Source organism: Lepidochelys kempii, chromosome 1, assembly GCF_965140265.1.
Source record: "Lepidochelys kempii isolate rLepKem1 chromosome 1, rLepKem1.hap2, whole genome shotgun sequence".
Classification (NCBI taxonomy): Eukaryota; Metazoa; Chordata; order Testudines; family Cheloniidae; genus Lepidochelys; species Lepidochelys kempii.
The window spans coordinates 56439589-56464009 of NC_133256.1; the positions used below are offsets into that span (position 1 = coordinate 56439589).

At 43.3% G+C, this 24421-nt stretch overlaps 1 protein-coding gene and 1 long non-coding RNA gene across 2 annotated transcripts in view; both read right to left on the reverse strand.

The window, feature by feature from the left end:
* The window catches only part of SETDB2 (SET domain bifurcated histone lysine methyltransferase 2), a 96705-nt gene that overhangs the window by 16903 nt on the left and 55381 nt on the right, over window positions 1–24421 (reverse strand). Inside the window, exons 19-22 of the mRNA XM_073339182.1 lie at window positions 15712–15844; window positions 12776–12883; window positions 11867–12000; window positions 7442–7488 (exon numbers count right to left, since the gene is read on the reverse strand). Coding sequence (XP_073195283.1) covers window positions 7442–7488; window positions 11867–12000; window positions 12776–12883; window positions 15712–15844 — 422 coding nt within the window. The remainder of the gene's footprint in view (window positions 1–7441; window positions 7489–11866; window positions 12001–12775; window positions 12884–15711; window positions 15845–24421) is intronic.
* LOC140911215 (uncharacterized) lies at window positions 16042–24406 on the reverse strand. Its single transcript, XR_012158867.1, has 3 exons — window positions 24292–24406; window positions 16855–16979; window positions 16042–16750 (listed from the first exon to the last, which is right to left on the reverse strand). It is a non-coding gene; the product is annotated as an uncharacterized lncRNA (long non-coding RNA).

Sequence of the window (24421 nt, forward strand, 5' to 3'; positions counted from 1 at the left end):
CACTGCAGTCTAGTCAATCCCAGCAGCTGAGCCCGATGTCGGGGAAGGAACCTCAGGTAAGTATGTGAACGCGTGTCCCAATGCAATGTTCAAATGGGCAGATGCTACCGGACCCCAGCGTAGCAGGACACAGGTATTGACTTTTCAGTAATTTACTTACACTAGAAGAGGTAGCAGTACAACAAACAAGGTAGAGTTGTTATGTGCTTTTCCTTCCCCTGCAGACTTAGTGGGGGGAGGGCGGGAGCATATACAGAGCAGTTTGTGTGTGTACACAGGGATGTCCCTTGAATCCTGCTGAGAGGTCGCAATGAAACTTTCAAGGAAGAACTCTGCAATCCTCTCCCAAAGGCTTCTAGGGATAACTGCCTTATTTCTTCCTCCATAGTAGGACTCTTCCCCATGCCACTCCATAATGACTCTGGCAGGCACCATTGCAGTAAACAGGGCTAGCAGTGTATGGGCCTGGATAGCTTAGGGACACCAGCAGCAGCTGTGCTCTCGGTGTCTTTGTTGCCCTCAGGAGCGAGATATCAGCGAGAATCACCACTGCCTATGGAAAGTAGCATCAGTGCTCGGTGCCATTACCCTGCATCATACTCATAGAAATATGGTCTGAAATTTTATTGTTTCATGCAAGAGAACGATTCCTTCCTCACTGCCAGTCCTGCCCTCACTGGGCGACACAGCACCATCGCTCAGGCTGGAGGGCAGTGCTGTGCAGAGGCGCACTAAGGGTGAAGCGTCAATAAGCATGTCTTGTTCAAAACTTCAGCGGAGCAAGGGAAGAGAGTTCTGAAACTTAACTTTCACTTCCCATTGTGACTCTAAATACAATACCTCTGGGTGTTTCATCTGTAACTGCTGCTGCTGTGGCCAAGAGGGATCCCCCTCCACCCTCACAGAATACCTAACCATAATAAGAAGAAAGGAGAGGACACAGGCAGATATATTCTCATGAGATCCTGCAAGCCAGTGCTGCAGACAGTATGAAGAGAGGTCCTGGAATCGAAGATGTATCAGGATAAAATGATAAAAGATGTATCAGGATAAAATGGCTTCTCTGACAGCAAACACGAATGCTGCAGGCTCTTACTGACCTACAGGTGCAACAGTAACAGTCTCGCCTCCCTTTACAGTCAATGGAGAACTCCATTCTAGCACCTGCTCCACACCCCTTAACATTCCACATGGCATCAAGGGCTTCATCCCTACACCTACCTCTACACACTGGGGGACAATAAGGGGAACGAAAGCTTCATATACGCTCACCGGTGAGAGCTATGATTGCTGATGTGTAGCCAAAATGAATGAAAATGGCCATAAACGTTCATTTCCCCTATTCCGTTCATTTATTTCAGACATTTTTATTTTGTTTGTTTTTTAATTGCACATTGGTTTTTTTGCACCACTTTTGGTATGCAAGAAACATCTATTTTTTGGTAAATAATTCATCTTTATTACTTAACAACACATGCTGCAGAATGTCTATTGCTTCTCAAAGCACCCACTACTTGTTCTCGTACAGAGTGACAGAACTCAGAATCAGTGACAAACAGCATACTAATTATAATTGTACAGTGAGCACTGCAGAATAGGTGCATTAACAGACAGTGTTATATTCATAAATGTACACCAAGCACCACCCAATTCCTAATAGCCACCAAAACTTCAGGGCCAGGTAGAGCACAACAGACCGCCATGCCACATTCCTGTGCCTGACTGTTAAGTGCTCTTTCAAGGCTTCCCTCAGCCGCATAGCTCTGCACTGAGCTCTTCTACTAGCCCTTGTGTCTGGCTATTCCAACTCAGTAGACAGCCACTCCACCACTGCCCTCCTGGCAGCAACTTTTTCCCCTTTGCATCACAGATGTTATGCAGGACACAACAGGCAGTTGGGATATTTTTCTCACTGAGATCCACTCTATTGCATAAACACCACCAGCGTCCCTTCAATCTACCAAAAGCACATTCAACTGTCATTCTGCACCTCTTACGCTGGTAATTGACTCTTTCCTTAGCGTTGTTGAGGTGGCTAGTGTATAGCTTCATGAGCCAGGGGAAAAAGGGATAGGATGGGTCCTCTAGGATCTTTACTGGCATTTCAACATTGCCAGTGGTAATCCACTGGTTGGGAAAAAACATCCCTGCTTGTAGCTTTCTGAACAGTCCTGTGATCTTAAAGATGAGAAGGTCATGCACCTTCCCTGACCAGCCAACACTGATATCGGTGAAGCATCCCTGGTGATCCACCAATGCTTGCGTAACCATAGAAAAGTAGCCATTTCTGTTGATGTACTCTCTGGCAAGGTAGGAGGGTGCCAAAATAGGGATATGTGTGCCACCTATTGCTCCACTGCAGTTCCGGAACCCTATTGCTGCAAATTCATCTGCACATCACCAAGAGTCACAGTCCTATGCAGCATGAGACAGTTAATGGTCCTATACAGTTACATGACACAGTGGCATTTTCCATCTCCAAAATGATTTCCCACTGTATGGTAGCAATCCTGCATGATGAGCTTTCACAGAGCGAACGCCACTTGCTTTTCAACTGTCAGTGCAGCTCTCATTCTGGTGTCCCTGCACTGAAGGGCTGGTGCAAGCTCAGCCCACAGATCCAGAAGTGTGCGCTTTAGCAGCCAAAAGTTCTGCAGCCACTTCTCATCATCCCAGTCCTGCATTACGATGCAATCCCACCAGTCAGTGTTTGTTTCTCAGACCCATAAGCAGCACTGCATCTGCTCCATGAATGTCAACAACAACCTTAAACTGGTTTTCACTATGTCCCAGAGCAATCTGTCTTCCACAAAATTGTCATGTTCCCCCATTGTTGCGGTTCTTCCTGCGGCTCTGCAAATACTGAAGGATTCTTCATCCTGTGTTTGCAATGCTCATGACAATAGTGCAGAGCTGTGAGGGCTCCATGCTTCTGTCAGAGAAGGCGGAAAGTGAGAAGTGCTATGCAGCTTTGGGTTTTTTTTAAAAAAGGTACAAAAATTATGGGATGTGGATGGCATTATGGGATGGAGAAAGTTGCATGATGGGAACTTAATCCCTTGCTTCCAGTTACCTCTGAAGCATTGAGCATCACCGTTTCCCAAAAGACAGCGTGCCAGATAATGGCGAGTTGCCCATTGGAATTTCTATCCCGATGCAACAGAGAGTGCATCCATACAAGAACTCCAGGTGAGTATGCACAGTGCAAGGAGCCATGTATGCACACCTATCAATCTGAATAGGGTTTTAACTCAACCCACCAAGCTCACAACATCTCTTCCCACCTCAGCTTTGTACATCATCCTGATGAGGCCTAAAATGGTGACACTCACCAATCAGCCCAAGGAGAAATCAGTAATTTAACAAATTAAAAATGATACAAGTTAACTATTCACACATGTACAGTGTCTTTCTATCAAGATGTTTTTCACATTACCAGCCCAAAATAATTTTATTCCCACCCAAATCTCTTTGGGGCTTTTCTCTCCCTGGGTTTCTTTTCAGTCAGCCTCTGAGGGACACCTACTGTTTCTGTGGAATTTGCTGGCTGAAGCAGACCCTGCTCATTTTATTCTAATGATGAATTCACTTCTGTAACAACTTTTCAAGACTCAACTTCCACAGCTACATTCTCAGATTCAGAGGGCAGCCAAAGTGAATTCTGTCCCCCTGATATCTTCTCAAATAGTCTTTATGGATAACTTTTGGTTTAGTTCTGGGCCCGAACTGTGTTCTTGTACAGCACTTCATTGATTTGGGTCAGTACTGCATAGGGTCCTTGTCAAGGTTCATCCAATTTAGGGCTCCTACCATTCTTTCTTCTAGGACTGTAGAACCAGAGAGAGTGCCTTCTTTTAAAAATTTCCCCGTATGGCCTTACATCATACAGCCTTTCCATTTCGTCAGAGGCTACCTTCCAAAGGTATGAACTTTTTCACTTTTAGATTGTAGGGTTTCTACATAGTTTAACACCCTTTGCTACTCTTCAGGAACTCCACACAAGAGGTTTGCTGCGGTCCTTAGTTCATGTCCAAACATGAGGGCTGCAGTACATTTTGTACTCTCTTTGACTGCTGTTCTATAAGCCATGAAAAGAAATGAGATATGCTAGTCCCAGTCCTTTTGGTACTGTTCTACAAATGTAGCCAGCTGAAGCCTCAGATTCCTATTGAACCTTCCCACCATCCCATCAGATTGTGGGTGTGCTTGGGTTGATCCTTGTACCTCCATGCTTTGCCCCTTCATCTTGGTGTCCCCCCATTTCTCCTACTAGGAGAAAGGCTTTCACTAGACACTTATGCCAGTCTGTGCTGGCCCATCTTAAATTTACAACAATCCTTTTTGTGGTCAGTTTTATCACAGTACCAGCATTTAACTGAACTGTTTCCTTTAATTTTTGAATTGTTGCCAGTTTCCTTTGTTTTACAAACCAAATTTATCATTTGTTCTAATTGTTCAATACAGTAATGAACCAGATTAAAATCCCCTCTTTCATCATACATGTTAGATCCAGAGCCATACTTACAGGGTTTATGACAGTGAGTTTCCATCTTCCTCACTAGCAGCTGCTTCCTCTTCTGATGAACTGCTGCAAGAAAAGATTTAGGTTCTGTGGCAAATTCCACAGCCTCTCAGAATGTGTCTTTGGCCTCTTTTCACTGATCTTGATCTGCAAGTCCAAGTCCAGCTGAGCATGTATAAATTGGTCCATTGCTAATCTATGCATCAGTGGCACCAGGATATGCCAGGAACACAAGCCTCTTGCAGGTCCTCTTCCAGTTCAGGTGGGGTCTCTTCTTTCCCCCTCCTTCTAAGTCTTAGCGCTGGGCTATCCAAATTGATTGCTAGTGACCCCCTTTTCTGATCATCTTCCACATAACCTATGTTGTTGGATTGAGCCAAATAAGCCTTCCAGGGAGTTTTCCCCTCAAAAATATAATGGGTTTTTGCATCACTGGAGCTGGGACAGCCCAACCACTCCCTTCTGGGCCTCTGTAGATAGAAAATTGTCACCTTCTAGAGGCTCAATTTCTCATCCAGGTGGCTGTGTTCCATTGTGATCTGTGACTCCTTGATTTCCTTCTGGAGCTTAATTTTCAGATTCTTGAGTCATTGCTGGAGCTCATCTCTGTTATCAAGTTCCAAGCAGGTTAATGCTTGCCTCGTCTCCACTACTTCATGGAAAAAAACTTCTAGTTTGTGGCAGTCAGGTTACTGGTCACCTGTTTGATCTGTCTTCCCATTCCATTCGGGGAACTTTGCAACTGGGCTTCCCAACCTGATGGGCTCTTTGTAGTTGCTGGGCTCTTTGTAGAGACTTGACCTCCGCCTGCATGTCAACCCGCAGTCCTTTCTGGGAATCCTCCAGATGATGGTTTAGTTCCTTTTGTAAAGCCTCCAGCTCTTGTTTTAAATTATTTTGTGGAGCCTCCAACTCATGTTTCAGGACTTGTTTTAAATCCCGCTGGCCAGTTTTGATTTATGCGAGCTAACAACCTCTCTCCTTGGACACTGGATCTTGCTCCTGAAATCAACGTTGCCTCTTCTCAATCTGAGCGGCTAGTCACATCCTTGGGGATGTTCCAGCTGGAAGTAGAAACTGATGGAGTTTGGTATTCTTTTTGATGCATGTACAAAGTCCTTGCTCCCCAAATGCAGGAGGAACCAAGAACAAAAGGATCAATTTCTTATCTTACAACCCCAAGCCTCTTTAGCCAACCAACCCAAAAGCGCTCTCTAGTTTCTTCCAGGGTCACACTGTGTTCAGGCTATTGCTTGGCTTTCTTGTTTTTAGCCTCTGCTTCTCTCTCTGTTCTTGTCTTTTTCAGTCTTTTGTCTCTTCTGCCTTCACACAAACACACATTCTCCCTACCCAAAATAATACTTCACCAAAAGCTTCTGGGTGGGCTCACCCTCCTTTTATTTTAGGTGGGGGTTTATGCTTACAGTTACGTTAATTGAAGGGTTAGTTCACACCTACCATTCTGAATAGGGTTTTAACTCAAACCAAGGTTTAAACAGCATTTTACAGACATTAATTAAGCCTGTCCTAACTCTGAGGTTTATTAAGTCTTCCGTATGGCAGAAATTTGTGTTGCCAACTCAGGGCTTGGCTACACTTACATTTTATAGCACTCTAACTTGCTGGCTCAGGGGTGTGAAAAATCACCCCCTAGTGCGCAGCAAGTCAGAGTGCTTTAAAGCGCTACTGTAAACAGGCTCCGAGTGCTGGGAGCTGATCCCCTCACGGAGGTGGATTACCAGAAGCACTGGGAGAGCTCTCCCCCAGCGCTCGCGCACGACCACACTCGCACTTCAAAGTGCTGCCGCGGGAGCACTCCTGTCACACTGCTTTGAAGTTTCCAGTGTAGCCATGCCCTAGATGACCTGTACTCAGCTGTATGAATGGTCATTATATTATTGTCCTAGAATGATATCAGACGACACTATGGTGCTGAAGAGGCCATTTGGATGACATATTAAATTGGCCCTGCCTTCTTGTGGTCATTACAAAACCCATGGCACTTCTCCCCAGTTTTTATTACAGGTTCTTCACTTTCTATTCTGAATGGCTGTAATGTGTTAGAAAGCTGAGGTGTTTCACGCTCAAACTGGCTGCGTTTCAGTGGTAGATGAAGTGATCCTTATATGTAGTTTATATTTCAGTGTTACATTTATAAAGCTCTTTGGGATCCTGCAGAATGAAAGGCACTACTATAAAGTATTCTGAATCTGAAAAATGCTAATTTGAAAAGGTTTAATATAACTACAGATAAGAATCCCGAGTGACTAGTATTGTAACAGCTCTTTGACAAATCAAGTGTTAACTTGTGCATCTTTAGTACTTTTATCATGTTTTACAAGCCATTTTGCTCAGCCCAGCGATCTGAGAGTGCAAATTGTAAGAAGCACTTGTGAAACTGTGGAATGTATTTTAAAACAAAATATGTAAGTCAAATGTTGGTGCCAGACAACTTTCTAGAAATATGACCCTGTCAGTATAGGAGCTATAGAAAGAAGTTATAATGTTAAATACAGGGCCAGATTCTCAGCTCGTGCAAATCAATGTAGTTCTATTGAGAATCTTGTTCATATTTTTATATATATAAAAATTATTATATTATATATTTAAATATATAAAATATTATATATTTTATAGTTTTAATGTTTATCTGGAAAAGCTCAGGGCAATTCTTAAATACAAAATACTTCTTAAGTAAAATTCTTTGAATTTTCTATGCAAATACCTGGATCTCAGCCGAACCATTACTGCAAGATTAGAAACACGGTTGTAACTTTTTATGAAACATGAAACCTACGATTCTATAGGGGAGTGGAGTGACACTGACTTTGTTCATATGAATTGGTGACCCACTGCAGATAATGGAGAACGCAGATTTAAAAAATAAATGAAATCAACCAAACCATTAAAGAAACTCACCATAATGATTGGTCCTTTTGCCTGGGTCATGTTTTGGACAGAACACTCTAAAACATTGGTTCAATTTTAAAAGAGAGAGAAACAGTATTAATTAATATGTAAACAATGTTATACTAACTTTGATTTTCAAGATATTTTCCCTCTTTTCACCAGCACCTATACTAATGACACAAAAAAATCTGAACACAAAACTGAACCTGTTTAAAACTGAAATTTGAGCATTATCTTCCTCAGCTATGAAATCTGACCATGTAGAGCCTTACCGCAGGCACTTTTATAATACACACTCCTTTTATTTCATTTGTAAAGCTTGACTAGATTCAAATGCTGTTATGGTACAGTTTTGAACTAACTGCTAATCCACCATGTTCTCTTGTGACATACCCCTACCCATTGCTTAGGCAGAGTGGCCAACAGCTGCTTATTCCATTAATTCCTTTTTACCTGATTTAGAGAGTTCAGCAATAGGGGAAAAAATCCCCGCCACCCACAATTGTTGCAGATTTTAGGAGAGAAACATGGATCTATTATAAGAGACCAAGGACAGGTACAGTAAATAATAATCGTGTTTACCAGAAGGTGAAGAATATATTACAGTTGCTTTCCTGAAGAACACAAAACAACTGTCCACCATTTATAGAACACCTTTCTTCCAGAAGGATCCCAATGCACTTTTCAAACTGTATTACAATGCTGGAGTTATGGCTGAGATGGCCTATTTTCAGAAACTAGCACTGAAATGTTTTGAAGAAATTACTGTCAAACACAGAGGTGCAATAATGTACTTTGCATTTTCTAGGGTTTTTTTTAACCCAGCCCTAATTTTAAAGGTCAACATTTTGTTCTTTTATAAAAATGAGGCCTACTTTTGTATGTGCAACTACTGTGACTGTTCATTTTCTCACACAAATACCAGATGTGTGCACACTCAATAATTAAATCCAGAAAGCTAGGTATGGAATTGCACATTAAAAATAATTAGCCCTATTTATACCACAACATTTTTATTTTTTTAATAGCCCACAGCCCTATCTGGTTCTTTCCTAATTAACATGTTTTAAAATAAAATTAACACATTTTAACACATTTTTAATAACCAATTCACATATTTATAATCCCTCCACCCTTTATCATCCTGGTTACCCACTTCTGGAGCATTTCCAACACTCCCGTACTGTTTCTACAAATGAGCGCCCCAAGTTATGCTAAATTCTGCAGCTGTTTTCTTTATATAGTGCCATAATGACCGCTTTTCATTTTTGTTCTATTCCATTTGCTTTCCTAATCACACTAGTCACCATGCTGATGGTTTTAAGTTCTAAATCCCCATCAGAGTCATATCCATTTAAGACATTATCCCTTTTGACACAATACTCTTTACTTTACATTTTTTCCATGCACAGTTGCATGTGTTGCCAATCCATGCCCACAATTTTTCATGTCTCTAATTTCTCCACTCTTGGGCTGACCTTCCTAGGTTTGTGTTAGCTTCAAACTTGTGCACACTGCTGCATGTCCCTTTATGTGCATCACTGATGTATAATTAGGGCCCTGCCAAATTCACAGTCCATTTTGGTCAGTTTCACTGCCAGGGGATTTTAAATTAGTCAAGATGACGTTTTCAGACTTTTACATGGTGTTGTAACCGTGGGTGTCCTGACCCAAAAGGGGGTCTGGGTGGGAGGGTTCCAAAGCTATTGTAGGGGAGTTGTGAGATTGCCTCCCTTCTGCCCTGCTGCTGGCAGGGGCACTGCATTCAGAGCTGGGCAGCCAGAGAGGAAAGCTGCTGGCCAGGTGCCCAGCTCTAAAGCCAGTGCCATGACCAGCAGTGCGGGTCACAGGGTATGGGGTGTATGTGTGTGTTACCATAGCAGTTATGGTTTTCTCAGCAGTCTCCCCTGAGTGGGCTGCTGACAGCTGGAGCTGCAGCCTCTCTGCGCAGGGTCGTGGCAGCTGGGGCCGCAGCCTCTCCATACGGAGTGGTGACAGCTGGAGCTGCCAGCTTCTTGCAGCCGGGGGAGATCCTGGAGGTCAGTCTGACCCACCCCGGGAGTGGCCCTGAAGGGAAAGAGGAAGTCTCGTCCCTCCCCATCCCCAGCCGGGACTAGCAGCTGGAGCCCTGTGCAGGGTAGGCGCTCCAGGCTGCATGCCAGATTTCACGGTGGAGATCAGATTTCATGGTCCGTGATTCATTTTTCCCAGCCATGAATTTGATAGGGCACTATGTATAATGCAAAAAAAAAGTTTGGGTCCAATCCCCACATTTTCCCCCTCACCTTGCTCCTATCTAATCTGTATCAATGTATCATTCTTGGCCTTTCAGCCACCGATTTAGAAATTTGGTACCAATGCTATGCTCCTCAACTTAATGAGTGTTTAATGTGAGAACATACTAAAAGTCTTAAAGTCCTCATCAGTTATGTCTCACGTTTAATAGTTTTCATTGTCACACGTCCTTGCAGAAATTAATCAAATTCTAAGCACAACCACCTCTTGATAAATTTGGAGCTATCTGATTCATTTTTTAACAGCTGTTCAATGATAGGTTTTCAGGATGCAGAAATTGAATCCTGGAGTTTATTTTGGGCCAACATATTTTTTTCACACCTTCTAAAGCCATCCTACATCAGCCATGCTTTGTCTTCTGCTCTCAGAAAGTTTCTCTATTAGGTTTAGGCTACTCTTCTTCGTCAGCTATCACTCAAAGATTCTGAACTGAGGTCTCTAGAATGCTTTATAACGTACTAATGTTTAACAAGTTAAACATCACATCATCTCCATTTTACAGCTGGAGAAATTAAGTCTCACAGAGCTTGTCACTTGTTTAGCATCACATACCAAGCCAGTGGCAGAGACAGTTAAATTGCTACTGGAATCAGTGGGAAAGGACTATTTTTGTGCTTGTGAAACATGCCAGATTGACAGCCCTATCAAATAACCCAATGGTGCATGTATTTTGTCATATGAAGACCCATACTGGTTGTAGTGCCTTGCCTCTTCCTGGAAGAGGTAACAATAATAAAGTCCACACCCTCAATGACAGAGTAAGCGTTAACTGTGACCATTCTTTAGCACAGAAACAGGTGCCGTGGATTCTCAGCACTCCAAACTTTACCAAAATATATTGGCAACCTCCACAGTCAGCTGCAATCCCAACATTTGGAACGATGAGGGAGAACCTCTTTTCTTTGAGCAACCAGCACCATCTCCGGCTGTAATGTTACAAAATTCTAGTATATGCTTATAACACCATTACCGTGGGGTTGGAAGGCATTTAGAAGACTTGCTCAAAGCTAATTCAATTCTGCTGGTATTGGGAACACATATGAAATATGAGAAGTTCTTTTGTATGGGGACACAAAGTTTTCCATGAGCATTCCGGGTGCTGAACCGGAGGGGAAACTACCAAAGCTCTCTAATGTAGATGGTCTTAGAGAGCGCGGCAGTGTCCTTGTACTGAGACTATTCACTAAAGCATGTGAACCAGGAGTAAACCTTAATTTGGGTGAAACCAATATTCCACCTTGTGGGGCAGAAAACTTTGTCTTTACTGACCAGATGGCTAATGAAAACTGCATCTCAAATTTAGCTCCATGGTCTTTTGGGATTCTGTCAGACTCATGGATATTGTCACAGGGTGATTGTCCCTTTAAAGGGAGAAGACCCAGGAAAGAGAAACAGCGGGAATTTCCTCTTTCTGGGAAGGCCCTCCTGGAGGCAGGCTGGAAAGAACCCCAGGGAGCTGGATAGCTCCTGTGGGAGGTCCTGAGATAGGGCCTGAAAGGAGCAGGGAGATCCCTGAGAGAAGCTGCCAGAGTCCCTGGGGAGGGAAGGCAGTGGGGAAGCCTGCTAAGAAAGGCCTCCAGGGAATAAGCCCTGGGAAGCAGTGCTCAGCCTAAGTGCAAAGAAGGAACTCCAGGAGTAAGAGGTGCAGAGCATGGAACTTCAACATAGCGTGAAGGGGCAGAAGGATCATCTGTGTGGAGGTTTATTTGCATTCTTTAGCTGGACTTTTGTTACCCTGGATGGAGACAGAACTTAAATCTGACCTAACCAGAAGGCTGGGCTGTGAAAGATAAGTAGAAACAGAACGTCAACGGCGCCAAAGATGTTATGGTCACTGGGTGCTAGAGACAGTGACTCCTGCAGCACCACAACCTGATACCAGCATGAGCTACTACAGTGAGTGGAACCACCTATAGATTCCTGTCATTAAGTGGAGGGTTTTTTTTCCATTGCTGTGCTAGATAGGAACATTTTTTCTACTGCTCTCAAACACACCAGAGTTTCAAACATGGCTGGATTGCGAAGGACTCTTTTGGGGGACATACACGTCAATGTTTTCCGCATTTAAAAAAAAATTAACCTCTTTCCTGACAATACCACCACAACCTACAAAAAATTAGAAAATGGTTTGTTAAATACCGGTAAATTCCTTGCCCTCCATCAGTTTCTAATGCTGCATCATCACACAGTGCACAAAAGTAGTGGTAACTCCTGCGGCAGGTTTTTATCTCGCATCCCACAGTGGCTCCTTTCTTGCGACAGAAGTTGCACATCTACAGCAGAAGGAGTTCAGTCGTTAGCAGATACAGACATTTTATAATTAGTAACTAAAATCTTATACTTGAGAGTAAATGGCTTCATCTTTAACTCTCAGCCTCCCTCTTCCTGTTCGTCATGCAAACTCACTCCTCCAAACCCAAACTCAGCTCATTTTTCAACCAACTTTCTATTATTCTCTCTGCTCTTACACAATTATATTAAAATCAGTTAATATTCTTAGAAGTGACTCAATGATAGTGAGAGTATTGGGCTTCACATCTGTAAATATTTCACATTAAATTTGCTCAGTTTACAAGTATAGAGATGTTGGGAACAGTTTTCAAAAACGCCCAAGTTCCACTTTCAAAAGTGACTTCAAAAGCAAAAGGACTAGAAACTTAGCTCTCATTTTAAAAAAAAAATCCTTTCCTTTTCTAGGTTCCACAGATCAGGAGGTTACTTATGTGTAAGCTTAGCAGGACCCAAAATCTGCCCTCTGCCAAAGAATGCCTTTTCTTAGAAAGGAACCAAAACAGCCTTAACTTCTACTGCCAGACAAAAGTGGCTATACACGTTAGGTTCCACTAAGTGCAGAAGCAGACTAATGTTTCTGACCTTTAATTACTCTGATCTTTGGTAAGTCAAAATGACTGGGTTCTTGTATGCATTTTATTCAAGCTTCTATGTCACAAGGTCATATAAATGTCACAAACAGACTTCACAGTCTAATGTGCTGCTGTTATTACTAAAAATTATAAACAAGAAAATATTTGAAAGAAGCTGCCTTACCAGCCGCTTTCCTCTCCTGATTTCACTCTGAACTGAGGCCACATCAAACCTTGTATCCTGATTCTCTGGGTTATGCTCTTCGGATTCTACAAATCCTGAGGAATATAACTACAAACAAAACAAAAGACAGCAGTAATTAACAGAGTGACTCAGCCAGCGAGAGACTCTGATGTGTATCAGTAAGGAATGATAGAAAGTAGATGGGGCTTCAGTTCAGTGTCAGACATGAGACCTGGGCACTTTAAAAAAAAAAAATCTGCATTTTTCCCCACCCCACAAAACCACCTAGGGGGGCGAATTTTTATTTCTTTGTTTTTAACAAACATTGTCCCATATTGAGTGGGGGAGCACTGCTTAGCTTTTCCATCCTTCTACAAGTCAGGGCCAGTGATACTAGACTCCACCAACTGTTAAAGGAGGTTTCACATGAAGGGAACATGGCATTTTTACAGGGCTCATCAAGGAGGCCATCATCCTAGCCAGGCCCTCTTTTGCCAGTTAGCCCAGCAGGTTTGACAGAGCTCAGGATCTTTCAGAAGAGACTCAGTTGGAAGTGACAACAGAATTAACACTGGCAATGTGATACCAGGCAAAGACTGGCAATGAATTGTTGGCGAAGCAACTTAAATAGGTTGAACAATGGCTGGCAAAATACCGCAGAAATGTATGCATGAATACCTGTTGATGTACTAGACTATGACAACAAATTAGAAGGGATAATTAATTAATTAACAACTATATTTGATTATGAGAAAACAAATGATCATACTTAAACAAAACCTAGCACCAAAACTGTTACTTAAAATACATGATAAATTTATAAGAAGACACAAAGCTTGGTCAGCTAAAGAAATAAGAACATACAGTTAGAGATAAGAAGCCACTTAGCACACATTACTATGGGTTCAGAGAGACTAGTAAAGCTGTAACAATGTTGCTATACCAACAGTGGTTTGCTTTCAAGAATCTGAATGTTTGTTTGAAACATATAACACTGTAAAATGAAAAAAAAAAGTAATCAAATTAATAAAGATACAAACACAATGTAGCAAGAACAATAAGATAGCTGATCTATAAGAGGGAGAAATAAAAGAGGAGCAAAGGATTTGCGACTTATGATATCAAAAAAAGGAAAGCTTCAATTTAATGTAATAGGTATCCTACACACTAAAATATAAAGGTATAGCTGTGGAAAGTGACTGCAAAGATGGCACCTTTTAACTTAAAAGATCTGCTCTCTGTGAGTTTAAAAAAATTTAATGACATTTTTTTCATATTACTTTTCTCCCGATACTACAGCAGAACAAACAAATTTAGGAAGAGGGTTCTCATAAAAGTATACAGAATAGTTAACTAAGTTCCAATGGTGGAGCCAAATTTTTCCCTTAGTTACTCCTAGCTGAGGGGCAGAATATGATGTCCAGAATCTTTATTATTGGTGCTGATGTGAAAGAAGGAAAGATCCCAGGGTAAGATTGCAGGGCTAGCAGATAGAAGACAGATTTTATTTGCAAACTGAGTAAATTTGTTCTAGAACCACACTAAACCTAGAACCTCACAAGGACATTTTTACATAGCCAATTCTTAAATTAAAACCACACTTAATTATTCCTTATATTTAAGACACACACAAGAAGCTGCCATTTTGCCACTTTGATCATGCAAATTATAACCCTGATCCTGCAAAGACTAAGGACATGTTTACCTTTTCGCACTGTAAGGAGTTTGATTCAATTACTTCAATTGAGATTACTCATATTATATCAAATTTAGCACATGCACAAGTCTTTGCAGGATCGGCCCAGGGACTGAAGAACCTGTTTTGCCATTCAAAATCACTGGAAGTCAAAGGGTTTCAAAGTTGTTGCGAAACAAGTTCATTTTTGTTCTGAATTCTTACCTAATGTTAAGGCACTTTCTATAGTTTCTAAATTTAATAATGGCTAACCAAAATACTGAACTTGTTTTGAACTCTGAAATCCTTTGGCTGCCAGGGTTTTGTTTTTTTTAAGTGACAAAACAGATATTTTCAGTCCTGCTTTTTTGTTGTCCTTCCCTCTACTGCCTACCCAGACCCCTTGGGCCCTGTTCAGCATTGTCCTGTAACTTATGTAGCTAGTTATACCAATGAAAATTGGATGTAAAATGCTACTATTCTGATTTAGTAACATTTTACAGTCACTTTGCACTGGTGTAAAGTGACTATACAAAGAGGGAGGCAATGATGAACTGGACTCGTTTTTACTCTTTCTACACTCCATCCCAACTCCTGAATTATTATTCGTATTCCCCTCCACCTCAATGCACCAACCATTTGGACAAGTAAAAAAATATAACTGTCTGAAGTTCTAATCATTGGAACTCCAGAAGACCATGAAATTGTAGATCATTCACTGCCTTCTGAAATAGAGAGGGAAAGAGTTCTCTTTTCTTCTAGAGCAGGCTCTCAACCTTTCCAGACTACTGTACCCCTTGCAGGAGTCTGATTTGTCTTGTGTACCCCAAAGTTCCACCTCACTTAAAAACTACTTGCTTACAAAATCAGATGTAGTGTCACAGCACACTATTACTGAAAAAGTTCTTACTTTCTCATTTTTACCATATAATTATAAAGTAAATCGATCGGACCACAAATGAAATACATTTCAGTGTATAGTATATAGAGCAGTATAAACAAGTCATTGTGTGAAATTGTAGTTTGCACTGACTTCGCTAGTGCTTTTTATGCAGCCTATTGTAAAACTAGGCAAATATCTAGATGAGTTGATGTACCCCCTGAAGACCTCTGCGTATCCCCAGCGTACACATACCCCCAGTTGAGAACCACGGTTCTAGAGTAGACAATTATGTACAATGTCCATATTGTCTTTGAAATTTTTCCTTTTGGTCCTTCTTGATTCCTTTAATAGTACTCATATGTTAAGAAAAACTCTCACCAAACAATTCTGATGAACTGCAAGATTCTGCTTTTCTGCAATGTACATTATAGCACACTCTTCATCTGCTGGACAAAATGCACACTTCCTTTTTACCATCTTCTCCATTGTGTGGAAGTCACCTGGAGAGAGACTGTTGAACAAAACATAAAACTGTTAATGCAACCATCCTATACCAGCTGGGAGGAATACGGAGAGTGTAGCTGGTGAGGGCCCACAGCATTTCCAGATCTAGCTTCTATTTCACTTGCATCCCAGCAGACTTTGTGCCCAGCCATTCTAGCAGTGATTGACTGGCATGAGTAAAACTTGACTTGCTGAGATAAAAACAGAATACAGGTTAGCTGCTAGAGGCTCTAGCAATTGGGATTGGAGGAATGAGAACTAGGATTTTTTTCTTGGAAAGTCACTGGTGGAAGCAGGGACCAATATGAAAACTTCCAAACTTCCTCAACAATACATGGCTCAGTGAAGAACATTTCATGCAGATACCAACAACCTTGCATGGGCTTGTGAGTCACTTCATATAATGTGAAGTACTTTTAGTTTAGAAGATATTAGTCTGCTACCATCAGCACCTCAAGCTTGTTCTTTCACACATCTAACCGCAGCTGCATTAAAGTATCTGTCACAGTTTAAATAAGCAAAGTAGTACCGCCAGCTCCCACAAATATCCTCCCTGAGTTCACAGGAAAGAAGGAGGGAATGTTGTTTCTTTAACATAATGGGATTACAGAAAAGAGATTTGCAAGTAAAAAAGGGAAAGGAAAAGACAGGAAGGTGAAATTAGATGGTTCCTCAATAACAGATGGAAGTTAGAGGTCTAGAACCACGGCCACTGAAACATTGTCAAGGCCAGCACCACCCTGGGTAATACCTATTTTCTATACACCAGAAAAATTTTAAACCCCTTGTTACAGTGAATCTCTACTCTCCTTTCTGTCCTTATCCTTCCAGTGTTTGCCTTCTCATCCTCTTTTGCCTTCCCACATTGTCTCATTTTTCTTATCTGGCAGCTGCAATAATTTTTAAAGGCCATCTGCAAATAAAAGTCATAATTCAAACTCTTTCAGTACAATGTGTCCAGTGTCCCCAAGGACCCAGTAAGATGTTCATTCAACACACCAGTAATATAAACTTCACTTTTTCTGTTGTCATGCAAGTCCCCGACACTCAGATCCTCAGCAACTGCTAGTTCCCACTAGGTGTGATGTTTCAAGATGCTCTCTGCTGGTGATGTCACATCAGAGAGTGCTGGAGCCTATTACCTGGGAGGATAAAGAAAATCTTGTTTAATTTCTCCAGGACTGTAGAGCTTTAAATGTTTATTTTTAATACACGAGTCAGAGAGAGGCAGCATGGTCAAATACAGCACTAAGAACCAGGAACTCCTAAATTCTAATCCCAGCTGTTGACTCACATTCCATTTGTGACCTTGGGCAAGTAAATTAAGCTCAGTCTTCCCATCTGTAAAATGGAACCAGCACTGTCCACTGGATAGAGCAGTGAACTGAACCAGGAGACTGAGGGTCTATTCCTGGCTCTGCCACTGACCAGCTATGTGACCTTGGGCAAGTTACTTCACACCTCTGTGCCTCTGGTTCCCCTCCCACCCATTTCTGACTTGTCTATTTAGATTGTAAACTCTTTGGGGTTTCTCACTATTTGTCTGCACATTGGGGCCTGATCTCAGCTGGGGACTCTAGATGCTACCATAATACAAATAATTAATAAAAAGTAGGAAAGGGTTAAAAAGAGAACTAGGCATAGGTTAAAATACAAAGAGAAGTCACACAAAGGCTAACCACAGTCAAAAAGGCAAAAGGGCCTGGATAAAAACAAATGCCACACACAGAAGGGATAACAGGAAAAAGAGAGAAAAGGGTTTGTGCTGTATCCCTCCTGTTCCTCTACTTAGGGTTAGATCCTGGAAGTGGATCTGTGTGGGTACATGGGTCTACCTGTTTGGATCCAGTTGTAGGATCTAGCTCTTAGACAGTAAGGCAGTGGTAGGCAACCTGTGGCCCTTGGGCCGCAGTAAGGTCTTTGGGGAGGGTTCGTCTTCTTACAGGTCTATGGAGTACACAGAACACTGTTGGGCATTATGTAAATAAAAGCACTACCTCCATCTTGCTAAGTCTTATGAAGATGAAAATTCCTACATAAGTGCTAAATATTATTTGTTATCTACAGACTGAAAAGCACTTTGCTATAATGTAAAATGAAACTGCAGAATAATAATGAGGATGGCTTTCTTGTAATTGTTCATGGGGCACTGGGAGTCAAGAGGTCTGGGTTCTTTTCCTGACTATGACACAGACTTGTGCATGTCACTTAACCTTTCTATGCTTCAGTTCCCCCTGTGTAAGATGGTGATAATTATACTTCACAGGGTCAATTCATTAAGAGACATCATCAAACTGAAACTGGTCATTTTCAGCAAAAGGAAGTAAAGCAGCTTTGTACTATCCCCAAGTTCCTTTGCAAAAATATTTCTTCATTACTTTTTTTAACCAGTTGTTCCTATTTTTGATGTTTTTTTTCTGTTACTATCAAAAAACCCTAAACAGGAGTGTGCATGCAGGTACAGAAGTTGCTTCTTTTACATGGGAGGAACACACATGTAATGGAAACAGCTAGAGGCAAGTGATAATTCTTGGCTCTGGCTGTTTCTCCTCTACCTTGTGGAGGGGAACTCCAGCTGCTGCTCCCCTTGTCTATGGCTTTTGAAGGGTTTCCAGCCTGAACTATCCTTGCTGCTCTATATGTGGGTTAAGGATCTCCAATCCACACAGTCCCAATGAAGGGACTGAGGGTGGAAGTAACAGTCCCTGCTGTTCCTCCAAGCTCCATTCAGGAGTGGAAGACAACTTACATGGCTCAGTACAGGTAGTCTGAAGATAACCTGCTGATCATTCCTCTGCTTGCCTCCCACCTGCTATGAGACTGATATATTTTAAAAGGCAAACCATTACATTTGTATGTAAAAAATGTGTGTGTGTCCTCTGTGCCTGATCCCCAGAGGATATGAGTCTGTTACAGCTCTTAGCTTCAGAACCTGACTCTTTAGCTCAATTGCAAGATATTTAATAGATTCCAAGGCCAGAAAGGACCACTGTGATCATTCTAGTCTGACCTTCTGTAAAACACAGGCCAAAGAGCTTCCGCAAAATAATTCCTAGAGCACATCTTTTAGAAAATTACTATAAAGGCACGTTTTCTAGTCCTTTACTCATTCTCATTGCTCTTTTCTGAACGCTCTCCAATTTATCAACATCCTTCTTGAATTGTGGGCACCAGAACTGGACACAGTATTCTAGCAGTGGTCATACCAATGCCAAATACAGAGGTAAAATAATGTCTTTACTCCTACTCAAGATTCACCTGTTTATACATCCCAGGATTGCATTAGCTCTTTTGGCCACAGTGTTGCATTGAGAGTTCATGTTTAAGGCTATGTTTTAGTCTAGGGTATTTTTAGTAAAAGTAATGGACAGGACACGGGCAGTAACCAAAATTCATGGCCCGTGACCTGTCCATGATTTTTACTATATACCCCTGAGTAAAACTTGTCGGGGGGAGGCAGCTGGGGGGGAGGCAGCTGGGGGCGGCACAGATGCTGGGGGGGCAGCTTGGGGGATGCCATGGGTCCTGGGGAGGGGGGCGCAGCCCGGGGGGGCACCATGGGTACTTGGGAGGGGTAGCCGGGGGGGTGTTTGTGCCTCGAGTACTGGTGGGGAGGGGCTGGGGCACGTTCCCTAGCTGGTTCCTGGGAAGCAACAACCTCCAGCGCCTAGCTCCACATGTTGCCTCGGTTCTGCCCCAAGCCCCGGTCTGCAGCTCCCATTGACAGGGAACCGCGGCCAATGGGAGCTGCGGGGGCGGTGCCTGTGGGCGGAGGCAGCACGTGGAGCTAGGAGCTGAGGGAGGAGAGTTCCTGTTGCCCTTCCAGGGAGCCTCACCCCAGGAACGCACCACCCTGCACCACAACCCTGAGCCCCCCCCATGCCCAAACTCCTGCTGCTGGGGGGCGGGCCCAAGACTGCCCCAGCAGCGGCTGGTGTGCCTGGCTCGGTGGCTGCCCAGGCTGCTCAGGCAGCTCCTGGGCCACCCACGCGGGCTGCTGCAGAAGTCATGGAGGTCACGGAAAGCCCCAGAACCCGGGACGTCTGTGGCCTCCGTGACAAACACAGAGCCTTACTCATCTTCTGCTGATTATCCACCACAACCTCCCAATTCTTTTTCAGAGATGCTGTTTCCCTGGACAGAGTCCCCCAGTCTATAAGTAGGGCCTATGTTCTTTGTAAATGTACATATCGAGGAACATTTAGCCATATTAAACCACAGTTTACTTGCACCCAGCTTAACAAGTGATCCAGATCAGGGGTTCTCAACCTTTTCCTTGCTGAGGCCCCCCTCAACATCCTATAAAAGCTCCAGGTCCCAGCGGGGGGTAGGAGGGACTCAGGGCTCCAGGCCTGGGGGCGCCTTGGGCATAGGCATAGTTTAACTTCTATTTTTGGGTGGGTGGAGGGGGCAAGGGCTGACGGGACTTGAGCCAGCTCCACACAGTGGGGTCCAGAGAGGGAGCACCACCTCCACCCCGACTCACTCAGGAGGTCTCCCAGCCTATCTGGGCTGTGGAGGGACACAACCAAAAAACTTAACTCAAAGGGGGAATTCAGTTCAAAAAGTCTGAAAACCGCTCAGGGTGCAGGGAGCGGGTAGCTAGGGGATGTGTGAAATGAGGAGTGTAGCTCAGGGTGAAGGGAGGGGATAGCTAGGGACTGTGTGCAGGCAATGAGGTAGCTAGGAGCTGTGTAGGGGTGGGGGGCTCCCAGTGAGGCTCCCAGCTTCAGTGGGGGGCAGGGGCTCCTAGCTTCAGCCTCCAGCTGCTCCTGGCTTGCTGGCTTCATTCCCACGCCATTCCTGGCTTTGGGGGTGCCAGTGTATTGGCACAAACTGCTCTGCTACACTGGTGTCAGCCCCACACTGCTCCCAGCTTTGTGGGGGTGAGGGGAGAGGCACCGGCTTCAGCCCCACACCACTCCCGGCTTTGAGGGGGGGTGGCTTCAGCCCTGTGCTGCTTCCAGCTTCAGCGCTAGGGCTTGAGGCTCCGGGTTTCAGCCACAGGGCCCTGCAGCACCCCTGAAAAGGCTCATGGACCCCCCAGTGGGCCACAGACCCTCCGTTGAGAACTGCTGATCCAGATCACTCTGAATCAGTGACCTGTCTTATTCATTATTTAGTGATCCCCTAATTTTTGTGTCATCTGCAAATTTTATGATTTTGTATTTTCTTCCAGGTCATCAATAAAAATGTTAAACAGTATAGGCCCAAGAACTGATCCCTTCAGGACCCCACTGGAAACACACCCACCGTGGGAAGGGATAGCTCAGTGGCCTGCTAAACCCAGGGTGTGAGTTCAATCCTTGAGGGGGCCATTTAGGGATCTGGGGCAAAAAATTGGGGATTGGTCCTGCTTTGAGCAGGGGGTTGGACTAGATGACCTCCTGAGGTGATATTCTATGACTTGGGGATGATTTCCCATTAAATAATTTTGAGATCTATCAGTTACCCAGTTTTTAATCCATTTAATGTGTGCCACGTTAATTTTATATCATTATAGCTTTTTAATCAAAATGTTGTGTGGTGCCAAGTCAAAAGCCTTACAGAAGTCTAAGTGTATTATGTCAGCACTATTACCTTTATCAACCACATGTGTAATCTCATCCTAAAGAGATATCAAGTTAGTTTGACAGGATCTGTTTTCCATATACCCATGTTGATTTGAATTAATTATGTTACCCGCCTTTAATTCTTTATTAATCAAGTCCCGTATCACCCACTCCATTACCGTGCCCAAGATTGATGTCAGGCTACAGATTTATAATACCTTGTTTACCCTTTTTAAAAAATTGTCATATTAGCTTTCTTCCAGTCTTCTGGACCTTCCCCAGTGCCCTAAAACTTACTGAAAATCAACAGTAATAGTCCAGTGCGCTCCTCAGTCAGCTCTTTTAAAACTCTTGGGTGCACATTATTCGGACATGCTGATTTCAAAATATCAAATTCTATATAATATTCTACAGAGATACTAGTGGAATGGAAAGAGTGTTATCACAATATGATGAGTCTGTATCATGTTTTTTCCCCCAAATACAGAACAAAAATATTTATTGGACACTTCTTCCTTTTCTGCATTATTATTGAAAACTCTACTATTTCCATCTAATAATGGACCAATACCATTGTCAGGATTCTTTTTGTTCCTAATATATTTTAATAACTGCTTGTTGTTGTCCTTATCTTTGCTGGCCATAGATTTCTCCTTGTGCCCCTTAAGTTCCCATATTGATTTTCTACAATTCCTAACTTCTGATTTATATTCGTAAGTATCAACTTGCTCTGTCTTTTATTTGTTTATATATGTTATAGCTGCCTTCACTTCTCCTCTAAACCAAGTTGTTTTTTTAACCAGCACAACCTTCTTGCTCAGTTGTGGGATTGTGGCTTTTTGGGCATCTAGTAAGGTGTTCTTAAATGATTCCCAACTATCATTCACAGTTTTCTGATTAAATTCCTTCCTCCCGACTAATTTGGCTTCTATTTATTTTAACTTTGTGAAACTGGCCTTATAAAAGCACCAAGTATATATATTACTGGTCTGGACTTTATTCTGCTTGCACAGAATGTGATCAAGTCATGATCACTAGTACCTAAGCTACCATTAATTTTTAGTTCTGTGATCAGTTCCTCTTTAATTGTTAGGACAAGGTCTAATAAAGAATTCCCTTATGTAAGCTCCAGCACTTTTTGTGTTAGGAAATTGTCATATATAATGTTCAGAAATTCTAAGGATACCCCATGATCATGCATTTCCCCCCGTACAAATTATAGATAGGTGCGTAAAGAGGTGATTGTCCTATTCCTTATTGTGACTTAGTGGTCTTTAGCAGACATCAACTAATCCCCATCTTGTGCTTTATGTGTTAGGACATCACTTTCTTCTGAGTTAACAGTGACTCAGAAATAGATAATACCATTTTTTATATAGATTGTCATTCCCCTTCCCCTTTTTCCCACTCAATCCTTCCAAAATAGATTATAAACATTGATTTTAACATTCCAATCATGTGACTCATCCCACCAAGTTTCAGTAGTACCAACTGAATTTATGCTCACAAATGAGCAATTCCAATTCCTCATTTGTTACCCAAGCTCCTAGCATTGGGGGATATGCAATTCAGTAATTTCTTCTCTTTGTGTCCTTTGGTTCTTTGATTAATCTTATTCTCATCATCTAAATTTTTGTGCTGAGAGCTCATATCTTCCCTCTTTTTACTCTCCCCTTTTGCTATTAGTTTAACCCCCACCTGGCTACTCTAGCCAGTCTGTACCTAAGTCTGGTCTCTCTTCTAGCAAGGAGAGGACCAAAAACCTATTCTGTTAGTGCTGAAATTCCTCAGTTCAATACCATGTGTTGGCCAAGATTCTGGTTGTCACACTAACACAGCATTCTCTATTTATTTACTACTTCAAATTTCTGAAATACTGCTATGTAGACATCAAAAACCAGCAGCTCCCTGTTATTGTGGGACTATTAAATGCCATATTTCAGAGCCTGAGGCAAAAGGACGCATATGAACTCCACTCAGAGCATGAGGATAATGCCATCCCTTGCTAGTCAGAGAAAGGAAATGAAACTGATCATCAACAAAAGTGAAACTGTCTCTGCCCCACCTGCTGTTGACTGCACAAAACAAACAAATGGGGAGGGGGGTGACAAAAAAAGAGAAAGTTGTTTTTTTCTGATCTCTTCCAGTTCTGGTTAATTTCTGTCATTTGTAATCGCAGTGAGTCAGTATCTTCTAGACTTTGCTGTGGTTTTGAACTAACTGATTTGTTTTAAATAGATGTGTAAAATATCAGCCCCATCATCGCAGTAAGAGACTGGGGGAGTGCATTTGATACCTAGTCCACGGCAGGATTTCCAAGCTGCTGTGTGCCAAGCGCTTTGACACCCCAACGTGGCATGGCATCATGGCACCCAGCGAAGTGCGCGAGGGGTGTTATAGAGCACCGCAGGAGGTGCTAGGGGCGTGTTATGATGCCCAGTGAGTGGGGCGCTTTGTGATGCTCCTCGAGGGGTGGTGTGGAGCATGGCAAGGCGTGCGTTATGGTGCCCAGCGAGGGCTGCAACATGGCACATGGCAGGGGTTGGAGGTGCGAGGGGCGTGTTGTGGCGCGGGCACCACCCTGACAAGCTCCCTGCACGCTGAGTCCCACCCAGGCTGGGTGGAGGGGCCGGTGGGAGGAGGCTTGCTTGGCCCAGGGTCCCCTAGGGCAGGTGAGGGTCGGTCAGCACGTCTCCGCCCCGCCTGAGGGCCGGCACGCCCAGCCTGCCCCATGCTAAGGGTCCCTCCCCTGCCAGCCCCACCGCTCACCGGGAGACAGGGGCGGAACGGCCCATTCGCTGCAGCCGTGGGGGGGATGGGAATCAGTCATTACCGAGGGTGCACAAAGCGGGGCGCAGGAGGGCACAGCCCAGACCCCGCCCCCTATCCCAATGGTACTTACCACCGGGGGTGGGGGAGGAGAGAATCATTCGCCGCCTGAGCTGCTGCTTCTGCCTCAACACAGGGCACGATCCTAGAAACTCCCGAAGGGGGGGGGTGGGGGAGGAGGAGGAGGAGGGGCCAGAAAATGG